The sequence below is a fragment of the Anolis sagrei genome, chromosome X (assembly GCF_037176765.1).
Source record: "Anolis sagrei isolate rAnoSag1 chromosome X, rAnoSag1.mat, whole genome shotgun sequence".
Classification (NCBI taxonomy): domain Eukaryota; kingdom Metazoa; phylum Chordata; class Lepidosauria; order Squamata; family Dactyloidae; genus Anolis; species Anolis sagrei.
Genome location: NC_090034.1, coordinates 33155973 through 33176610, shown reverse-complemented (window position 1 = coordinate 33176610; position 20638 = coordinate 33155973). Strand labels below are relative to the sequence as shown.

Here is a 20638-nt window from a genome sequence, read left to right as displayed (position 1 = left end):
ACTGTCGTTCCTTGTTTGGAACCATCTCTGATCAATTAACAACAAAATAAATAGGAAACAAAATGTACTAATTTTCATTAGGGGCCGTGGTTGGTGCAATGGGTTAAACCCTTGTGCTGCTGAACGGCTGACCAGAAGGTCGGCAGTTTGAAGCCGTGGATCAGGGTGAGCTCCTGCTGTTAGCCCTAGCTCCTGTCAACCTAGCAGTTCAAAGACATGCAAATGTGAGTAGATCAATAGGTACTGCTTTAGCGGGAAGGCAATAAAGGCACCCATGCAGCCATGCCGCCAACACGACTAGGAGGGGTCTACGGACAACAGACTCCTCGACTTGGAAAGGGAACAAGAGCACCTCCCCATGGCCAGAGTGAGCACAGCCTCCAGGCGCTGGAGATGAATGGAAAAGCCTTCACCTTTGTTCTGTGTATTTGTGTGTCATTGTTATTTCACTGTATTAAAGGCACTGAATGTTTGCCTATCTGTGTATGTTGTAATCCGCTCTGAGTCCCCCCAGGGAGATAGAGTGGAATATAAATAAAGTGTTATTATATTTTTATATTACTCAGAAACACCCAAATCCCAGCAGTCATAGCACAGCCAATGGCGAGAAACACTGGGAGTTGCTGTCCAACAACATCTTGAAAGCCACATGAGATGCACCGCTGGTCTCTATGTTCTTCTGTTCTAACCCTTCACAACCAATCAGCATTTCCACTCCCTTCTCTGAAGTTGCTTAGGTACAATACTAGTACTGACCATGGATTGGTGTGGTGCAGGCAGCTTGCAACAAGTTCTGGCGAGCAATGGCAACATGGTCATGCAGCACCCTGAAAAGATGCTCAAGGAAACAGAGGCATTGGCCTTGCTCCCCCAGCTCCTCCTCGGCTGCTGGGAATAGCTGTCTCAAAGCACAGACATCTAATCTGAGGAGACAAAGAACACAACAGAAACGGTGACCAACTGCTCCCTCTGAGCAGAACGAAATGTGTACGGCTGTAACACATTTCCAGCAGGGATGGGGGTACTGGATAACAAGGGAAATAATCACTCCCAAAGGTGTGACAGAGAACAAAGTGGCAACATTTTACTTTTGAAGGATGGTTTTCATCAACACGGCCCCTGATTCTGCCTCCTGAACCCGGGGGCTGCTGATGGCTTCTTGGGCCTGCTGAAACAGTGCGGCAGTCATGGATGTCGGGAAAGCTGGTGGGAAGTAGCAGACAAGCAGCTCTGATGCCAACTCACGGATCTGCAGAAAAACAGAAGAGAGGGAGAGACTGCTAAACCAAAAAATATTTTTGAGCTGTGGATGACTGAATCTGTGGATGCAGAACACAGAGGGCCCAGCTGTATTTGCATATTACTTATTGTCAATCTTACTTATTGACTAGGGGAACATACCCTTAAATTCCCAAAGAAAAGGAAACCTTTGGTCCCATTTCTGGACCCAGTACCTCATTCGTACTGTCCTGCAAACAGCTCAGCAATGTCAGCGTGTTGGCTTGGCAAAAATAATCCCAGCAGCCCTTGCTTCTGGCCCAGTTTAGGAGCATGGCCATATTGCCTGCAAAAAGCACATTACACAGAGGGGTGAAGGAAGTGGAGGGAGAAAGGAACTGTACTTGAAAACATCAAGGCCTGAGGTGTGCGCTCCCAAGGAAGGTCTGCCTGGTACCCCCCCTCTTTGGAAGCATTAAAATTCTGGGAGTTACAGCAGTCTGATTCCACTTTAGCTGTGGTAGTTCCACCCTATGGGACCCTCAAATTTGTAGTTTAGTACTTGTGTGTAAATTCAGGGAGGTGAATGAGAGACTTCGGCACAACCCCAACAATCCCGCATGGCCCCATTCCCAGATTTTGGTCAACCGTCGAGCACAAAAGGACTCACGTGGAGGCTGTCCCTTCTTCCGCTCTGGACTCCATGTGTCAGTACAGGTTTCCATCACAGCTGTCAACAGAAGGAGGGAGGTTTTCCTCCGCTGGTAGTTGGACCCTGGCGTCACGGAGGACAGGCAGAGCTGCATCAGCCACTCAACAAAATCTAGATTGAGAAAAAAATTGGGATTTTTTTCATGGTGTGCAAAGCAGGATGAGGGAAGAGGGGATAGGGGATAGGGAAAAGGCAGAACTACTTAATGCCTTCTTTGCCTCAGACTTCTCACAAAAAAAAAGCCGTTCTCAACCTCAGCAACATGAAATGGACAAAGGATTAGGGGAAATCCAACCCCAAATAGGGAAACAAGTGGTTCATGAATACCTGGCCACTCTAAATAAATTCAAGTCCCCAGGATCAGATCAACTACATCCAAGAGTATTGAAGGAACTAGCGAAAGTCATTTTGGAACCACTAGCAATCATTTTGGAGAGTTCTTGGACAATGGGACAAGTCCCAGCAGATTGGAGGAGGGTGAATGAGGTCCCTATCTATCTTCAAGAAGGGAAAAAAGGATGACCGAAACAATTACAAATGTTAGGTCAGCCTCATGTCGATACCAGGCAAGATTCTGGAAAAGATCATTAAGGAAGTGGACTGCAAACACTTAGAAATGAATGTGGTCATCGCTAACAGTCAACCATGATTGATCAAAAACAAGTCATGATAGACTAATCTGATCTCTTTTTTGATAAGAGTTACAAGCCGGATAGATGCAGGGAACGCTGTGGATGTAGTGTATCTGGATTTCAGGAAAGCCTTCCTTCAACAAGGTTCCCCATGACCTTCTGGTAAGGAAACTAGTCCAATTTGGGGTAGGCAAAACTACAATTAGCTGGATTTGTAATTGCTTAAGTGAACACATCCAGAGGGCGATTCTCCCCAATGCTTCCTCTTCATCCTGGAAAGAAGTGGCGAGTGGAGTGCCATCAGCAGGGTTCTGTCCTGGGCCCGGTCCTGTTCAACGTCTTTATTTATGACTTAGATGAAGAATGAGAATTCATGATGTAACGAATCCCTTACCTTAGCAAGCTAGCTTAGGCCTAGGAGAGTGGGCCTGGCGAATCCCCGGCATCCATTTTAGAGAAGGGAGACACCATTTTAGGTTAGGTTTGCCTTAAGGGGGCGTGTTCTAGTCTTGGAGGGAAAGTTAGACCACTAGGGTTGGTTAGTGATCTGTAGGGGAAAAAAAGGTGACTTTAAAACTGAGGCTTGAGTTTCCCAGATTGCCAGTTGAGAAGTTGAGAGTTGGAGCTTGGAAAAGGTGTTAGTGAGAGCAGTTTGGGGTTTTGGAGAAGAACTTTGGGTCAGTCTTTTGTTTAGTATTCAGGATAGCTATAGAGAAATATAGCTAGAATACTGTGGGGAGCAGCACCCTGTTAGTGGCCTGTCCTTTTTCTTAAGAAAGGCTAGTTCAGGTTTTGGCTAGATTCCTAAAGGGGGATTTTTGTGGGAGTTACTTTTAGAGATTCATTTCCTGAAGTAATTTTCTGTGTGGAAACTTTAAGACCTGTAACCCAGAAGTTTTTAACTTCTGGGTCAAACGTAAGCACAAGCTTTGTCTGCCAGATTTTTACTGAAACCATCAAGCATTTGTACCTGAAACATCCAACTCTGTTCAAATAAAGTTCTTGTTATTTTTATCAATGAATACCAGCCTCAGTGTGAATACCTTTGTGGTAAAAGTGTTATTCAAGTCAGCTTTTTACCAGCCTCTAAGAAAACTAGAGTAACACAGAGTGTGTTACTGAACAACCTCTCAATAGTACCTCAGCCTGTTCATTAGTAATATGGTGGCAGCGGAAACCTTTTAAAGAATTCTTTTAAGTCTCACAGGTCCAGTGGTTCCCAGTGGAGCCCCCAGTGGTGCAGTGGGTTAAAGCCCTGTGCCGGCAGGACTGAAGACCAACAGGTCGCAGGTTCGAATCCGGAGAGAGGCGGATGAGCTCCCTCTATCAGCTCCAGCTCCTCATGCGGGGACATGAGAGAAGCCTCCCACAAGGATAAAACATCAAAAATCATCCGGGCGTCCCCTGGGCAACGTCTTTGCAGACGGCCAATTCTCTCACAACAGGACACTCCTGACACGACAAAAAAAAAAAAAAGTGGTTCCCAGTTCCTATCTGTTAAATAGACAGTTGGTCCAACAACTATTCTCCCTCTATATTTCTGATGAGCTAATCTGGAGTGGTGTCATCGTTATAATTTGGTAGGCTGCTGCGTAGTTGTTATAATTTTAGTGAAGCAGCATTTGGACTTTTATTGTCAAATAGAGTTTCCTACTTTTCCCCACAGATCGTTATAATTTAAAGGAGCAGTGGTGTGATCTTTATAATTTGGTGGTACAGCGGTGTGATCGTTATAATTGGTAGGCAGCGGTTGGATCGTGACACATCTTAATCCAGTGGTTTTTGAGAAACTCCTGAGGTGAATTTTGTCCAAAAACCAACTTTCAGAATTTACCTCAGAGAAAGGAATCTGCCACAGACTCCATTTTATAAAACCAGCAGTTACAATGGCACCTCCAAAAGCCAAAAAGGTTGTGTCTGAGGGAGCAGAAAGGGAAGAAGCTATGGAATCAGCTGAGGAAATTGAGACACAAACACAGAGGAGCAGTCAAGAACAGATTGCTACCTCTTTAGAAATTCAAAGGCTTAAAATGGAGATGAGAATTAGGGAACTGGAAATTCAAAGAGAGGCTCAGAGAGAAGAAAGAGAGGCTGAGAGGGAAAGAATGGAAAGGGAAGCTGAGAAAGAATGCAAAGAGAGGCTGAGAGGGAAGAAAGAGAGGCTGAAAGAGAAAGAGAACGTTTGAGGCATGAAGAGAGAATGATGGAATGTTTGCAGACGGGACCAAATTGGGAGAGAGAGCCAATAGACAGGAGCAGAACTCAAAACGATCTTTACAGATTAGAGAGATGATGGGCCAAAAGCAACAAAGGGAAATTCAACAGGGACAAATGCAAGATACTCCACTTTGGCCGAAAAAAGGAAATGCAAAGAGACAGAATGGGAGTTGCCTGGCTCGACAGCAATTTGTGGGGAAACAATCTTGGGGTCCTTGTGGACAGGAAGATGAACATGAGACAACAATGTGATGCGGCAGCTAAAAAGCCAATGGGATTTTGGCCTGCATCAATAGGACTCTCGTACCTAGATCCAGGGAAGTCACGCTCCCCCTCTATTCTGCCTTGGTCAGACCACACCTGGAATCACACGGTGTCCAATTCTGGGCACCACAATTGAAGGGAAGAATCTAGCAATCTAAGCTGGAATGTGTCCAGAGGAGGGTGTCTAAAAGGATCAAGGATCTGGAGAACAAGCCCAAGGAGGGGTGGCTGAAAGAGCCAGGCATGTTTAGTTTGCAGAAGAGAAGACTGAGAGGAGACATGATGAGGGCCATGGATCATGATGTGAGGGGAAGTCATAGGGAGGAAGGAGCAAGCTTGTTTTCTGCTGCCCTGGAGACTAGGACGCAATGGAGCAATGGCTTCAAACGACAGGAAAGAAAAGAGATTCCACCTGAACATGAGGAAGAACTTCCTAACTGTGTGTGAGAGAGCTGTTCAGCCGTGGAACTCTTTGCCCGAGAGTGTGGTGGAGGCCCCTTCTTTGGAGGCTTTTAAACAGAGGCTGGATGGCCATCTGTCGGGGGTGCTTTGAATGTGATTGTCCTGCTGCTTGGCAGAATGGGGTTGGACTGGATGGCCCACGAGGTCCCTTCCAACTCTATGATTCTAAGAGGCTGACTGACAATACTGGGGTGAAGGGGAAACACAAGTTCATGGAGAGACAAACAGTTGGTTCAACACTATGTTATTACAATGTGATGATTTCACTTTAACAATCATAGCCACAGAATCTTGAGGTATGTGTTTGGTTAGACATTGAAGGAGGTCTCTTGCTGAGCATCCGAATTGATCTTCACCAAATTACAAATCCCACTGTGCAGTGTGAAAGAACCCATAAAAGGTAAAGGTTTTCCCCTGACATTAAGTCCAGTTGTGTCCGACTTTAGGGTGAGGTGCTCATCTCCATTTCTAAGCCAAAGAGCCGGCGTTGTCTGTAGACACCTCCAAGGTCATGTGGCCAGCATGACTGCATGGAGTGCCGTTACCTTCCCGCCAGAGCGGTACCTATTGATCTACTCACATTTGTATGTTTTCAAACTGTGGGTTGGCAGAAGCTGGGGCTGATAGCGGATTCGAACCTGCGACCTTTCGGTCAACAAGCTCAGCAGCTCAGCAGTTTAACTCACTGCGCCACTGGGGGCTCCATAAAGAACTCATACCTCTGTCCAAACAATGGCAGGAGAAGATCTAAAAGGGAGAGTGGATACAGCCTGGAACCACCAGGGCTGGTCTAAAAACATTAGGCAGCTTGAGGCCAATGACAAAAGTGACCCCTCATCCATTCCCCACAAGGATGCATTTTCTAGGGCTTCCAGGCAATATTATGTAAGGTTTTCTTTCCTTCCACAGAGTTGCATTGGAAGATGTTGCAAATTCTCTCTAGGAGAGGACATCTCTCTAGAAATCTCTAGGTTCCCTGATGCAACTCTGTAGTACGCTAGAACTGGAAGTGATGTGATTCAACGGTGTTCAGTCATAGCTATGGTTTCATGCAATCTCAGTATAGTCAGGAACATTGCCTGTGGATATGAGGAGCTCACTGAAGTAATGATAACGGCAAAGACAATTTCCTGAACATCATCCATGGTCCACTGAAAGTTCAGGAGAACAGGCCAACTCACCTACCGCTTGTATCAGAGAGCTGTCTCTGTGTTCTCCAGGTTGCACCGAGACTTCCAGGTTGCTTTGAGACTTCTTGTTCGGGGCTTTAGCTCTAAGTATGGCAAGGGAGCTGTCCCTCATCCTGACCAAAGCTTTCTTCATGGATGCTTGGAGCAGCTGCCGGAAGGCAGAAGAGTCGCAGTTTAGGTTGAGCAGCAAGAATTCCTGCAGGAGACGGATTTCTGTTCCGGTCAGGGCTTGATTGGTTCTGGGGGTGGCACACAACAGGCCCAGGGCGGCCAGGCGAATATTCTCTTCCTTGGAGGAGAAGCACGAGGCCAGTCTCTCCAGGGTTGCAGTGTCTGCAGGCAAGGCCCCGGTGACTGCTTTCTGAGCATTCACCAAGGCCACCCAGGCCCAGAGCTGAGAGGCATGTCCGCCGCAAAAGCTTTCTGCCAGCAAGGCGGAAGAGGCAGGGAAGAGCCGCAAGGTGCAGCCAAGGAGATGGCTGGAGGCATGGTTCTGAAGAAAAGTGTTGGGAGACATCAAGGCGATGGACAGGGTTGGAAGCCAAGGGCAGGCCCACTTCTGAGACAGTTCCTCCTCTGAGACGTGGCCGTGGCCTTCCATCCAGGCTTTACGCTGCAGCTGCAGGAAGGTTTTGTACACTTCCGCTGCAACTGGGCACAAGTGGTTGGTTGAAAGGCAGCTCAAGAGGTGCCCTGGGAGTTCCTTGTAGCGATCGAGAACCTTTGCAGAGAAGACAAGATGAAAACTAAGAGGCATTAGATATACAACATGGAGGTGGGGGTAGGAAAACAGGAAAGAGAGAGCAAAGGTGGAAGCATCCTCTGTTTGGGAGGTGTTAATTGGCCCTTGATTGCTTGTTGTCTGGAGTTCTTCTATTTCTGAGTGACGTTCATTATTTACTGTCTTGATTCTGGAATTTTTAAATACTGGTAGTACCACTCAGAAACAGGAGAACTCCAGACAACAAACAATCAAAGGCCAGTTAACACCTCGCAAACAGAGGATTGCCTCCAGGCAACAAAGGCCAGGCTATGTCACTGACTGACTTTGCAAACTTCATAGATACTCAAATGGTAATTCGAGCCTGCTACTTGCAACATTCACACTTGCTTTCAACAGACAAGGTTTCATTTTCCCATCCTGGACATTATTCTACAGGTATATATATACTCCACGTGCCTCACCCTGCTGATCACCCTGGGACTTGTTCCTTGTCATTTGCAAAGTCTCAACTAAGAGTGATGGTATCAAAAAGTACTATTGAACACGCCTGGATGGCTTACTTTTTCGGGGCCCAAGTAAGGGAGAACCGACACAAGGGCGAAGTATCGGGCTCTAGCCTGCCAGGGCATTAGGATCATCCTCTGCAGCACTTCTTCAAAGAAGGGTCTTTCCCGGGCTTCAAAGTGGTCACATTCCAGACTGTAGCTCTCCAAGAGCAGCTGGAAGGAGCAGCGGATGGACTCAGAGATCCCTTCCACCTAAAAACAGAGGGGCAGGAAGCAAAATGGTTGGTGGCTAATATGTTCATGCCACAAACGTACCCATCAACAGTTCTGACATTGCCTTTTACAATTCGAGTTTGGGAACCTTTTTTGGACTGACTCCCGTGCCAGTGAGGGAGTTCTGGAAGTTGGAGTTCTGCTTCTAATGTTTCCGACTCTGGCTGGGAAGAAATGGCTTGGGATGTGTAACACAGCTTTCTGTACCCAACCCATTTGGCTCCATTCCTTATAAGATCCATCTAGACACCTCTCTACCTGCCTGTCTTCTCCATATTGTTATTTTTTCAAAATGGAGGCCTTTTGCTTGTTTATTTGATTTCTACCCAGTTTCTCCAAAAACTAGGACTCAGTACAGACTAAAAACCTAAAAATGTTATACAGCCACATCTTTATGGCCTGACTTTGGCAGATTGGATTATTCAGGGATTTGATACATGTGTCCTCTCTGGGAATGTCTAGGTCTTCCAAGATTCAATTCCCATCTGTTTTAGCAGTTTTTTCTATGTAAGGCTTTCCAGATGGCATAAAATAAACCTGATATCATACCGGGCTCTCTGCATTGTTCCAGAGCAACTGGGTCAGTCTCTGGAGCAGGCTGGAATTGTCGCCCAGCACCCGGCCACCCGCTGCTTTCCAAATTTCATCCAGATTTTCTCGGAAACTTTGAAGCCACAGAGAGAAAACTGCAATGAGAGACAGAAGGTAAGAGCACACGGCTGCTATAGGACTGATTCACAAAGATGGCACCTGCTAGATTATGTTCACAACGCTTTATGTAAACAGAGATGCATGTTTGGATGGAGTTACAGCAGAGTGCATCTCTTTTTTCCATTCCAACTTGTCACACCAAGGGTCCACACTGCAGAACTGACACAGATTGACCCCCCCTTTTAACTGCCTACCTTGAAAGCAGTAGTAGTGGCGATCCATTGGCTCTTCCATTAAGGCTAAAACGACTGGGAAAAGCACATCCAGCAAGAGGCAAGACTGTAGAAAGAAAAGTTGACCACAGAATGGCACCAGAGTACCTAGAAAGGTGTTCTCCTAGGCTAAAAAAATAGCATGATTGTTTTATTCGTAGATTTTCCTCTTTCATAAGGCTCTTACGCTCCAAACCCCAGTGACTATGACTGTATTCTTTTAAAGCTGACCTGTTTGTGGCCGTCCAGACGGCAGCTCAGGATTTCCTTCTTGCAACAGGACAACAAACCCCGAGTCAAAACCAATGTCTCCAAACCATCCGGACTCCAAGCAGAGGGAACCACACGGAGCATTCCAAACCAGTATTCCCCTAGACAGGAAAAAAGAAATCCACTATCAGTGGGTAAAGTATGGCATTGTGTTGACTCAGGTTTGGTCATATACTGTCCCATCCACATAGTAATGGACAAACATAACCTGTGGCCGGTTCCAATAACATATAATAACACTTTATTCATATTTGCAACATGACAAACTAAGTACTGATGGAGTTTTTTGGGGTTAACTTGGCATGATGTGAGTTGCAGTTCACCTACAACCTTTTGCATTTTGGAAAATTTTAAAAATGATTTTTCAAATTACCCAGGCAACGCCGGGTACCCAAGCTAGTAGTAGTAGTTTTAGTAGTAGTAGTAATAATAATAAGGATAATAATAAATGTTATTGCCCTCCTGGTGGCGCAGCGGGTTAAATCACTGAGCTGCTGAACTTGTTGACCAAAAGGTTGGCGGTTCGAATCTGGGGAGCAGGGTAAACTGCTGTTAGGCCTAGCTTCTGCCAACCTAGCAGTTCAAAAGCATGCAAATGTGAGTAGATCAATAAGTACCACCTTGGCAGGAAGGTAACGACACCATGCAGTCATGCTGGCCACATGACCTAGGAGCTGTCTACAGACAACGCCAGCTCTTCAGCTTAGAAATGGAGATGAGCACCACCCCCCAGAGTCGGACACAACTAGATTTACTGTCAAGGGAAACCTTTAACTAATAAATGTTTGCGGGTACCTTTGTAGTTGTCCATTGCGGGTACCTTCATAATTGTCCCCTCCGCCTCTTGGACGATGAAACCACCACCTTGATCCAGCAAACGATAGAGGCTCAGAATTGCTCTGGCTCCTTGCAGTGGCTTGGGCGCTGTATTCACCAGCATACTCACAGCAATGCCCACCAGAAGACGGGTGTCCTTGCTAGCGGCCTAGGACAAACAAAGGAGAGAGGAATGTTCTGAACAAGACTCCTTCCAAAAAGCATCCAGACGTTTACAAGCATGAATTGAAACTGCATGTCAGCCTCTCCATTCCAGTCTGCACTCCCAGGCTCTCCACTTTCCCAGGGGGTCCCCATTCCACAGCCGCAGGACACGCTCAGCTCATGTTGGATTCTTTTCTGGATCCCTTGCTTAACCCAGTATTCTCCGACCCCCATCACACATTTTCTGTATTCCTGAAAAAACAGGCATTTTTTTCCATACTCTTGTTTGTGGAGCTTGTGGAGCTGAGGTCACAATTGCGTATTTTCAGCATAAAATACAACTTGTAGCATTCTTGCCGGAGAGATCAGGATTCTTGTGGTTTCCAACAATTAAATATCAATCCCACCCCATTTGGTGAGGCAGACAGGGCAAAAGATCACCTTTCCTGCCATGATTTGCAGCAGAGATCCCAGAATCCTTTGCAAGACACCGGCATTGTCCACCCCATCCCACGCAAGCGTCGAAACCTCCTTTGGCATCCACTTGAATAGCTGCAGGCAGATCTAGAGAAGTGACAAAGAAGGCCAAGCATCCTTTATCCGAAATTCTGAAATAATACCAAAAAAATGTCCCCATGGTTTCGTCCACAAAATGTTTGAAAAAAATGTTGTATAAAATGACTTTTAGGCTGTAATAAAGTGGACATGACAGATAAATGTCTTGTATGTTTTGACTTGGGTCCTATCTCCTAGAGATCTCATGATGCACGGCTATGTAACGACAGATATTTTAAAATTATGTCTACATTGTTGGGACTCTTGAGACTGTAATGGATTGCATCAACCTAATGTTAGCACACACCAGCCCAGAAAACGCAATAGACAAAACAGAAATGGAAACAAGAAGATGCCAGAAGTGTATAATGCAATGTTGGATTCATAAAATTCCTTGGGGACAAACAAGGCTTCAAGAGGCCTTGGAAGAGTGCTTCTTACCCTTAGGGGTACAAATAAGGGAAAACAGACATGTTTTTAGTGCGGTAAGGAAAGGCAAACCACAATAAGATTTTTTCTTTGGTGACTTTCTTTCCTCACTGCTGGGCTTTAGCACAGCAGGTTAAACACCAGCTTCAGGAAATCTTGCAATCAAAAGGTTGACAGTTTGAAGCCCGGGTCAGGGTGATCTCCTGGCCTTTAGCCCAGCTTCTGCCTGCCCATCAGTTTGAAAGCAAAATGTGAGTAGATAAATAGGTACTACTTAAAGCAGGGAGGTATTTAAGGCACCCATAAGGAAGTGCCAGAAACATGCTGGCGATTCAAACAAGGAGGAAGTTTACGAACAAAGCTCTTTGGCAGGGAAAGTGAAGCAACAGCACCCCACTGTGGCCGGAAACGCGCACAAGTCTCCAAGATGCCAAAGATGGCAAAAGCCTATATACACCTCTATCTATGTACAATTGTCTGTCTTGTCAGTGTATAAACAGCACTGAATGTTTGCCATATGTATGTTCTGTGATCTGCCCTGAGCTCCCTTTGGGGGGAGAAGAGTGGAATATAAATAAATAAATAAATAAAACAAATGTTTAAAAATTATGGCTATAGTCTGACATTAAGTGGCTCTAGGATTGCAGCCTAAAGCTCGTTTTCTTACCTTAACTGTAAGGTGCTGCCATTCCTCATTCCTGGCGCTTGGGTCCTTCAGGATGACATCAAAGGTGGCAGCAATGCATTGCAACAGCAGCATCAGCTTGTTTTTCCAGTACTTTCGCCCCATTGTACTCTCCTCGATAAATATGCACACTGAGCATCAAAAAAAGAAAACCAAAACACTGTCGCTACAGGTTGGAAGAGTTAAGATAATCTATCTAAATCCTGTACTGATCTAGTGTCAACCTGTCTGGGGTTTAACAGTTGGAGACTTACCTGTCTGCAAAGTATGAGGCGACAACGGCTGAAAGGAGAAGGAAAGAAGGAGTTTGGAAATGGATCAAACTGAGCAACCACAACCCACCCAGCCTTGTGCTTTCATTTTCGTTGTTTTTTTTTTTCGGGGGGGGGGGGAGGAGAAAAATGGGAAGAAGGGTCCCCTATCCACCTCATTCTTGCCCTGCAAGCCATTTTTTTCTGGGGACAATGGGGAATCAGAGCGTAGGATATTTACTCACAGAAATATGCAGACATTATTTAAGACAAGGTGTTCATAGAGTTGCAATGACAATACCTGACCAAGCTGTACTTCTACTAGAAGATCAGACATTGTGCTATTACGTCAAATGACACAATTCATTGTATGTCACTAAAGTACCCAAGGGGAACTTCAATGCAGAAAGGGAGCTTTCCCCTCACAATTTTCTTTCAGGTTTTAATAAACCCAATCACTTTTCACCTCGTTGTCCTTGGAGAAGTAGTCCATGAACTCGTTCACTTGTTCGGAGACCAAGGATTCATTCCCTTCCGCTAATTTTGCGATGATCTGAAGAAGGAAAAGAGCCATTGGTTGGAAAATGTCTTCTATTTAGCAAATAGCATATTTTTGCTTGGCGTTGCAGGTGACAGGGTGACAACTGAGAAGGCCCTTGACAGTCTAGGAGCCACTCCTTGACTTGCCTTCCAATAATAATAATAATAATAATAATAATAATAATAATAATTTATTGCCCTCTTCTCCTTGCGGTATCTGTAGGGTATCCACACTCTTGGCATACATTTCATTATTTTCATGTGGCAGTGAGTTCCACAGTTTATCCATGAGTAAACCCACCTTCTCAAGTCGGCAGAAAGTGCTGGAGCTGCCGGCGGCCTCCATTTGGCAAGCCACGACACAGCGTGCCAATGGGAGTATGGCATCACCATCCAGTTCCCACAATCCTTTGCTCATACCGGCCAAAATCTGGAGAGCCTTATCCAGGTTTCTCTCCTTGCATCTCTTCACCGAGCTCCTGGAAAACAAAGAGAAAGAGGCAAATCTTAACAGGATGCATTCAGAAGAGGCTTTCCTCTGTGTCAGGATCCGAAACCGCCTAACTATTTGTCTCAGAGAAAAGTCTTGCTATCTTTTTTTTGGGTAGGACTTTATTGTTTAAAACGAACAATAGAAATAAACCTATGCGTGGCATTCAGTGTCAGAACAGAGCAGTGATGCCAGGAGTAGCTTTATAAAAGGTATCGCTTGGAAGGAAACTATCTGGACCGTATATCAATCAAGGTTCATTTGACTTAACATAATCATAGAATCATTGAGTTGGAAGAGACCTCGTGGACCATTCAGTTCAACCCCCTGCCAAGAAGCAGGAAAAATGCATTCAAAGAACCCCCAACAGATGGCCATCCAGCCTCTGCTTAAAAGCCTCCAAAGAAGGAACCACCACCATACTCCAGGGCAGAGAGTTCCACTGCTGAACAGCTCTCACAGTCAGGAAGTTCTTCCTAATGTTCAGGTGGGATCTCCTTTCTTGTAGTTTGAAGCCATTGTTCCGTGTCCAAGTCTCCAGTGCAGCAGAAAACAAGTTGCTCCCTTCTTCCTATTACTTCCCTTCACATATTTATACATGGTAATCATGTCTCCTCTCAGCCTTCTTTTCTGAAGGCTAAACATTCCCAGCTCTTTAAGCCATTCCTCGTAGGGCTTATTCTCCTGACCCTTGACATTTTAAGTTGCCCTCCTCTGGACACATTCCAGCTTGTAAATATCTCTCTTCAATTGTGGTGCCCAGAATTGGACACAATATTCCAGGTGTGGTAGAACCAAGACAGAATCGAGGGGTAGCATGACTTCCCTGGATCTAGACACTAGACTGCTATTGATGCAGGCCAAAATCCCATTGGCTTTTTTTGCTGCCGCTTGACATTGTTGGCTGATGTTTAATTTGTTGTCCACTTAGACTCCAAGATCTTTTTCACACGTACTGCTCTTGAGCTAGGCGTCCCTCATTCTGAACCTTTGCATTTCATTTTTTCTGCCTAAGTGGAGTGTCTTGCATTTGTTACTGTTGAACTTCATTTTGTTAGTTTTGGCCCATCTCTCTAATCTGTTCAGATCGTTTGGAGTTCTGCTCCTGTCTTCTGGGGTATTAAGTATCCCTCCCAATTTGGTCCAGTCTGCAAACTTGATGATCATGCTTTCCAACCCTTCATTTAAGTCATTAATAAAGATGTTGAACAGGACCGGGCCCAGGATGGAACCCTGCTGATGGCACTCCACTTGCCACTTCTTTCCAGGATGAAGAAGAAGCATTGGGGAGAATCACCCCCTGGGTTTGTTCACTTAACCAATTACAGATCCACCTGACCGTAGTTTTGCCTAGCCCACATCGGACTAGTTAGTTTGCCAGAATGTCATGGGGGACCTTGTCGAAGGAAGGCTTTCCTGAAATCCATGGCATTCCCCGGATCTACCTAGCTTGTAACTCTAGCGAAAAAAGCTCATCCATTCGAAGTACACTTCAAACAGTCACTTATTGTTTCCTCCTTAACCAAATATCTTGGACAAATTGATACTTTGATTGTGCTTGTCCTGCATGTCAGGGGATTGGACTAAATCAAGTACGGGCAATCTGAGGCCCAGGGACTGGATGAGGCCCCGTAGGTGCCTACCTTAGGCCCTCCTCGTTTTTCCTGTCCTCTCAGAATAAGGACATGGTGGCCCACCGTATCTTTATGCAAAACATGCTTGTGGGTTTCAATGGCTTCTCTGTGTAGTCTGACATGGTGGCTGTTAGAGTGGTCCAGCATTTCTGTGTTCTCCAATAATATGTTGTGTTCAGGTTGGTTCATCAGGTGCTCTGCTATGTTTACAGAAACCCTGCTCTCTCTCTCTATATATATATATATGCGTGTTTGTGCATTGGCATATCTTTGTCCTCAACAATTCAAATACATATATAGGTACATCAGTTTAACAGCTGAGAAACCTGATTGCCTTGCGTGAATGCCATTTTCCCAAAATGTCATAGTATAATTTTTCAAAAGGTTATGACTTTGAACAAGGCCATGCCTTTCCAAAAGGTAATGGAGATTTCCCATCTCCAAAAGTTTGATACCCCCTTGGTTCAATGCGATGGAATCCTGGGAGCTGTAGTTTTTAAAGGCCTCTAAGGGCCCTTCCATACAGGCCCTTTATCCCGGAAATGATCCCAGGTTTTCTGCTTTAAACTGGATTATAGGAGTCCGCACTGCCAGATAATCTGGAATAAACAGAAAACCTGGCATCAGATCGTGGGATAGAAGGCCTGTCTGGAAGGGCCGTTTGCCTGCTCTTCTGGTGCTCCATCCAACTGCAATCCCAGGATCCTCTAGCCTTGAGCCATTGGCAGTTGAAATGGTGCCAAACTGCCTTGATGCTCCACTGGAGATGCCCCCCTTTTGCAGATGCCACCCACGTGGCTCCTTTGCCCCCCTCTTCCAGGCGATCATCTCACCCTGCGAACATCCGAAGCTCTTCCAAGACGAGGACGACGCTTTGCCTGGCCCCTTGCCGGCCTTCTGCTTCGGCCAGGGCCCGAAAGAGGAGTGATCCTGGCTCTGGATCATGCTTTGCCATCCTCAGCTTTGGCAATTGAATCCGGAAGTGGGAATAGCAGGCTGCGATGACCAAAGAAAGAGTGGAGCTGCAGGCACGACAGCGCCACCTATGGGCGGGAGAGGGAACAACACCCAAATTGGCCTCTTTCCCCATCATACTTTTTTTCAATAGAATGGGAAATCTGTGGTTTGACTTTTAAAGGTGGCAATTCAAGAATGAATTATGAACCGTGGTTTCTTTGCCTTTCGTATGGTTCTAGGGACCCCCTATACAGGATATCATTATATATCAGTATAGCTGCTTTGAGTCCCCTTTGGGAGATAAAGCAGGGTATAAATAATAATTACAATTATAATGACCTGGACAGAAAAACAAGAAAACTGATGACAATCCACTACTCATTACAACCGGGTAGTGATTTATTTATTTATTTACAGAATTTATTTTCCACCCTTCTCACCCTGCATGGGACTCAGGGCGGATTACAATGCACATATACATGGCAAACATTCAATGCCATAGACATACAACATATATAGATAGACACAGAGGCAATTTAACATTCCAGCTTTCTGGCTTCATGAGGGTATGCATGATTCCAGCCACAGGTGGAGTTGCCGCTTCACCGTCCACTTACGACACCGAGTCCTTGATGGAGTAATTCCTCATTTTTCTGCATGCTCTTGGAAGGTTTTATGGTGTCGTAAATTAGTTAAATTAGCCTCCCTGATAAAGTGATACCTAAATTTCCTACTTGACAGATGTAACTATATTTCAGGCTGCATAGGTCAACAGCAAGCTAGACTATTAAAGGTCATGAGCTCACGCCAACCCAGTCTGGCTTTGAACTCATGACCTCTCGGTCAGTAGTGATTCAATGCAGCTGGCTACTAACTAGCTGCGCCACAGCCCGGTCCACAGACTGATGTCGACAGACTTGACCTGCCCAGAAAATCAGGAGGCAGAGGGCTTTTGCAAGTGAAACAAACGTTAGAAGAAGAGAAATATGCACTGACAGACTATGTGAAAGACAGTCAAGAACTAACATTGATGGAAGTCAATAGAATAAAACTGCTTCGAGTGCAAAGGACAAAGAGCAAATACTGTAAAAATACAATGCAGAGCAGAAGAGAAAACTGGCAAAAGAAGGCTCCTGGGAAAATTTGAAAGCAAAATTGACAAAGAAAAAACATGGATGTGGCTCACAAATGGAACTTTGAAAAACAGATCAAGGGCCCAATTCTTGCAGCCCAAGAACAGGCCATTAGAACCAATGTCAACAAAGCCAGAATTGAAAAGCTGATGACAGATCCCAACTGTAGACTCTATGAGGAAGCAGACGAAACAATAGATCATATCCTCAGCTGCTGCAAGAAGATTGCACAGACAGACTACAAGCAGAGGCATAACACCATTGCTCAGATGATTCATTAGAACGTGTGCCACAAATACCATCTGCTTGTGACAAAGAATTGGTGGGATCACAAGCCTGAAAAAGTTACAGAAAATGAACACGTCAAACTACTCTGAGACTTCCAACTTCAGAATGACAGAGTTTTGGAGCAAAATACTCCTGACCTCACAATTGTGTTAAAAAACAAAGTTTGGATCGTTGATATTGCAATCCCAGGCGACAGCAGGATTGAAGAGAAACAACTGGAAAAGCTGACACGATACAAGGATTTAAAGATCAAACTGCAACAACTCTGGCACAAGCTAGTAAAAGTGGTCCCAGTGGTGATCGGCACACCGGGTGCAGTGCCTAAAGACCTTGGCCTGCACTTAAACACAATCAGCGCTGACAAAATTACCACGTGTCAGCTGCAAAAGGCCACCCTACTTGGATCTGCACGCGTTATTCACCAATACATCACACAGTCCTAGATACCTGGGAAGTGTCCAATGTGTGATCCAATACAACAGCCAGAATAGTTATCTTGTTTGCTGTGTACTAATCTTGTTGTGTTTCAAATAATAATAATAATAATAATAATAATAATAATAATAATACCTTTATTTACATCCTGCCACCCTCTACCAGAAGGGACTTGTGGCGGCTTACAGAACAGCACATAATAGTGCTATAAGAACACATAAAATACAAGTAAAATACATCAACATCAATAACAATAGCAATAACACTTACAAAAGATAAAACCCAACTCAATTTAAATAAAATACTCAATAAGATGCAGCAATAGTTATTATTAAAATGGGCAATTCACTATTTTAAAGAAATATAATATACTAATAATATGGTGACATATACCTCTTAAAAATTTAAATCAGAATGTACAGAGGGTGAAAGCCCACTAATAGAGAGGAGTGAGGCAAGCATAGAGTTTGCTAGAGAGCGAATAAGCATAAAAATGGGAGGCTACTTTCACTCCACGCACCCCTTCCCTTTCAGTGTTTTTTAATTGTATTTTTACAATGAAACACTCTGAAACTTGGCAGGCTTAACGTCGTAAACGTCGCCTACAAGTGTGCCAGGTTTCATCCTGATCACCATAAAAATGATGGAGAAACAAGCCTCGCGATTTTTCCCATTGCCGCAAATGGAACAAATCTGAATGAAACAATTATGAAGCTTCAGAGATTCGGATAACTTAATCAGAACAGGACTCCCTTCGGATCTTCATGAAACAAAGTAGGGGGCCACCCGAATCTCCAAAATGAATTACCAATTGGATTTCAACCACTTTGCACACCTCTACTAGACTCCTTTTGATGCAGTTCAAAATCCCACTGTTAGAATCATAGAATCATAGAGTTGGAAGAGATCTCGTGGGCCATCCAGTCCAACCCCCTGTCAAGAAGCAGGAAAATTGCATTCAAGCTACCCCCCACAGATGGCCATCTAGCCTCTGTTTAAAAGGGTTAGCTCAGGCATGCATCATTTCCTTGATCTTGGGACACATCTACAGTGTGGAATGAATGCAGTTTGACACTCCTTTGAGCTGCCATGCTTCAGTCAATGCTGCAGAATCCCAGGAGATGTAGTTCAGTGAGGCACGGACATTCTTTGGCAAAACAATGTTCTTTGGCAAAACAATGTTCTTGGTGGGATGGGCATACCAAGCCACCTTGTCTCTCTCCTGAGGAATCTGTACAAGGACCAAGTAGCCACAGTCAGAACTGACCACGGAACAACAGACTGGTTCAAGATTGGGAAAGGCGTACGGCAAGGCTGCATACTCTCACCCAACTTTTTTAACTTGTATGCAGAACACATCATGCGATGTGTGGGGCTTGATGAATGCAAAGCTGGGGTGAAAATTGCTGGAAGAAACATTAACAACATCAGATATGCAGATGACACCACTCTGATGGCCGAAAGCGAGGAGGAGCTGAGGAGCCTTCTAATCAAGGTGAAAGAAGAAAGCGCAAAAGCTGGGTTGCAGCTAAACGTCAAAAAAACCAAGATTATGGCAATAAGAATGATTGACAACTGGGAAATAGAGGGAGAAAATGTGGAGGCCGTGACAGACTTTGTATTTCTAGGCGCAAAGATTACTGCAGATGCAGACTGTGGCCAGGAAATCAGAAGACGCTTCCTTCTTGGGAGGAGAGCAATGTCCAGTCTCGATAAAATAGTAAAGAGTAGAGACATCAGACTGGCAACAAAGATCCGCCTAGTCAAAGCCATGGTATTCCCTGTAGTAACCTACGGATGTGAGAGCTGGACCTTCGGGAAGGCTGAGCGAAGGAAGATAGATGCTTTTGAACTGTGGTGTTGGAGGAAAGTTCTGAGAGTGCCTTGGACTGTGAGAAGATCCAACCAGTCCATCCTCCAGGAAATAAAGCCCGGCTGCTCATTGGAGGGAAGGATATTAGAGACAAAGTTGAAGTACTTTGGCCACATCATGAGGAGACAGCAAAGCCTAGAGAAGACAATTACGCTGGGGAAAGTGGAAGGCAAAAGGAAGAGGGGCCGACCAAGGGCAAGATGGATGGATGGCATCCTTGAAGTGACTGGACTGACCTTGAAGGAGCTGGGGGTGGTGACGGCCGACAGGGAGCTCTGGCGTGGGCTGGTCCATGAGGTCACGAAGAGTCAGACGACTGAACGAATGAACAACAACCCCCAATTTGGCATTTTGATGCATTCGCAGCACATTGTTATTGTGCAACAACAACAACAACAACAATAGTAATAATAATAAATTGTTACCAGGTTCTTCTAATGGTTCGAGGCATGGTACAACATGATTCCACTTTAACCACCACAATATCCAATGGCAGTCTGGGACTTGCAGTTGAGAAATCTCAGTCCATCTCCTTATACCACAGACCCCAGAATCCTTGCTGCTGAAGCCAGTGCTCTCACTCAGATTCCTCTCACCCAAGAAAAGTTGGAGGCAGTTACTCTACAACATCGGAAGGCTTTCCAACTTTGTGTTGGGGCAAAGGACGTTCTGAAGATGCCTTCCGAGCAACCGGCCTGTTCCGTTTTAAATTAACTCTTCTCAAATAACCCGACTTTGTTTGCTTCTTAATCTTTCCTTTGGCTGACTTGGGAGGCCAAGGGCCAGGGCTCCTCCAATCTCAGCCTCGAAAGATTGTCCAAAACTATAAATTCAATTTTGACAAATGAACAGCTAAAGCAGATTAACCTCTTTCTCTCTCTTTTTTTTATGGTGGTAGTGCTTAATCCCTATAATGGTTTTAGAATCTCTTTGCCCCATAAGAAAAAAAACAACGATAAAAGGGCTTCTTTTCTATTCTCTTCATCCCTATCTCGA

At 45.0% G+C, this 20638-nt stretch overlaps 1 protein-coding gene across 6 annotated transcripts in view; it reads right to left on the bottom strand.

Annotated features, from left to right (window-relative positions):
• Nucleotides 1-15968, bottom strand: part of LOC132781627 (tRNA (32-2'-O)-methyltransferase regulator THADA-like) — a 39776-nt gene extending 23808 nt beyond the window's left edge. For 2 of the 6 annotated variants that reach the window (XM_067473152.1, XM_067473151.1), the window contains exons 1-16: nucleotides 15790-15966; nucleotides 13134-13311; nucleotides 12759-12845; nucleotides 12296-12323; nucleotides 12024-12172; nucleotides 10814-10936; nucleotides 10187-10376; nucleotides 9353-9492; nucleotides 9104-9245; nucleotides 8748-8884; nucleotides 7980-8177; nucleotides 6687-7416; nucleotides 1889-2041; nucleotides 1455-1564; nucleotides 1089-1249; nucleotides 757-923 (exon numbers count right to left, since the gene is read on the bottom strand). In XM_067473152.1, the coding sequence (XP_067329253.1) occupies nucleotides 757-923; nucleotides 1089-1249; nucleotides 1455-1564; nucleotides 1889-2041; nucleotides 6687-7416; nucleotides 7980-8177; nucleotides 8748-8884; nucleotides 9104-9245; nucleotides 9353-9492; nucleotides 10187-10376; nucleotides 10814-10936; nucleotides 12024-12172; nucleotides 12296-12323; nucleotides 12759-12845; nucleotides 13134-13311; nucleotides 15790-15911 (2815 nt within the window). In that variant the 5' untranslated portion in view covers nucleotides 15912-15966. Of the gene's footprint in view, nucleotides 1-756; nucleotides 924-1088; nucleotides 1250-1454; nucleotides 1565-1888; nucleotides 2042-6686; nucleotides 7417-7979; nucleotides 8178-8747; nucleotides 8885-9103; nucleotides 9246-9352; nucleotides 9493-10186; nucleotides 10377-10813; nucleotides 10937-12023; nucleotides 12173-12295; nucleotides 12324-12758; nucleotides 12846-13133; nucleotides 13312-15789 lie in introns of those variants that run through there. The other 4 variants (XM_067473153.1, XM_060785935.2, XM_060785936.2 and 1 more) reach the window with 4 other exon arrangements.
• Nucleotides 15969-20638: the final 4670 nt, after the last annotated feature.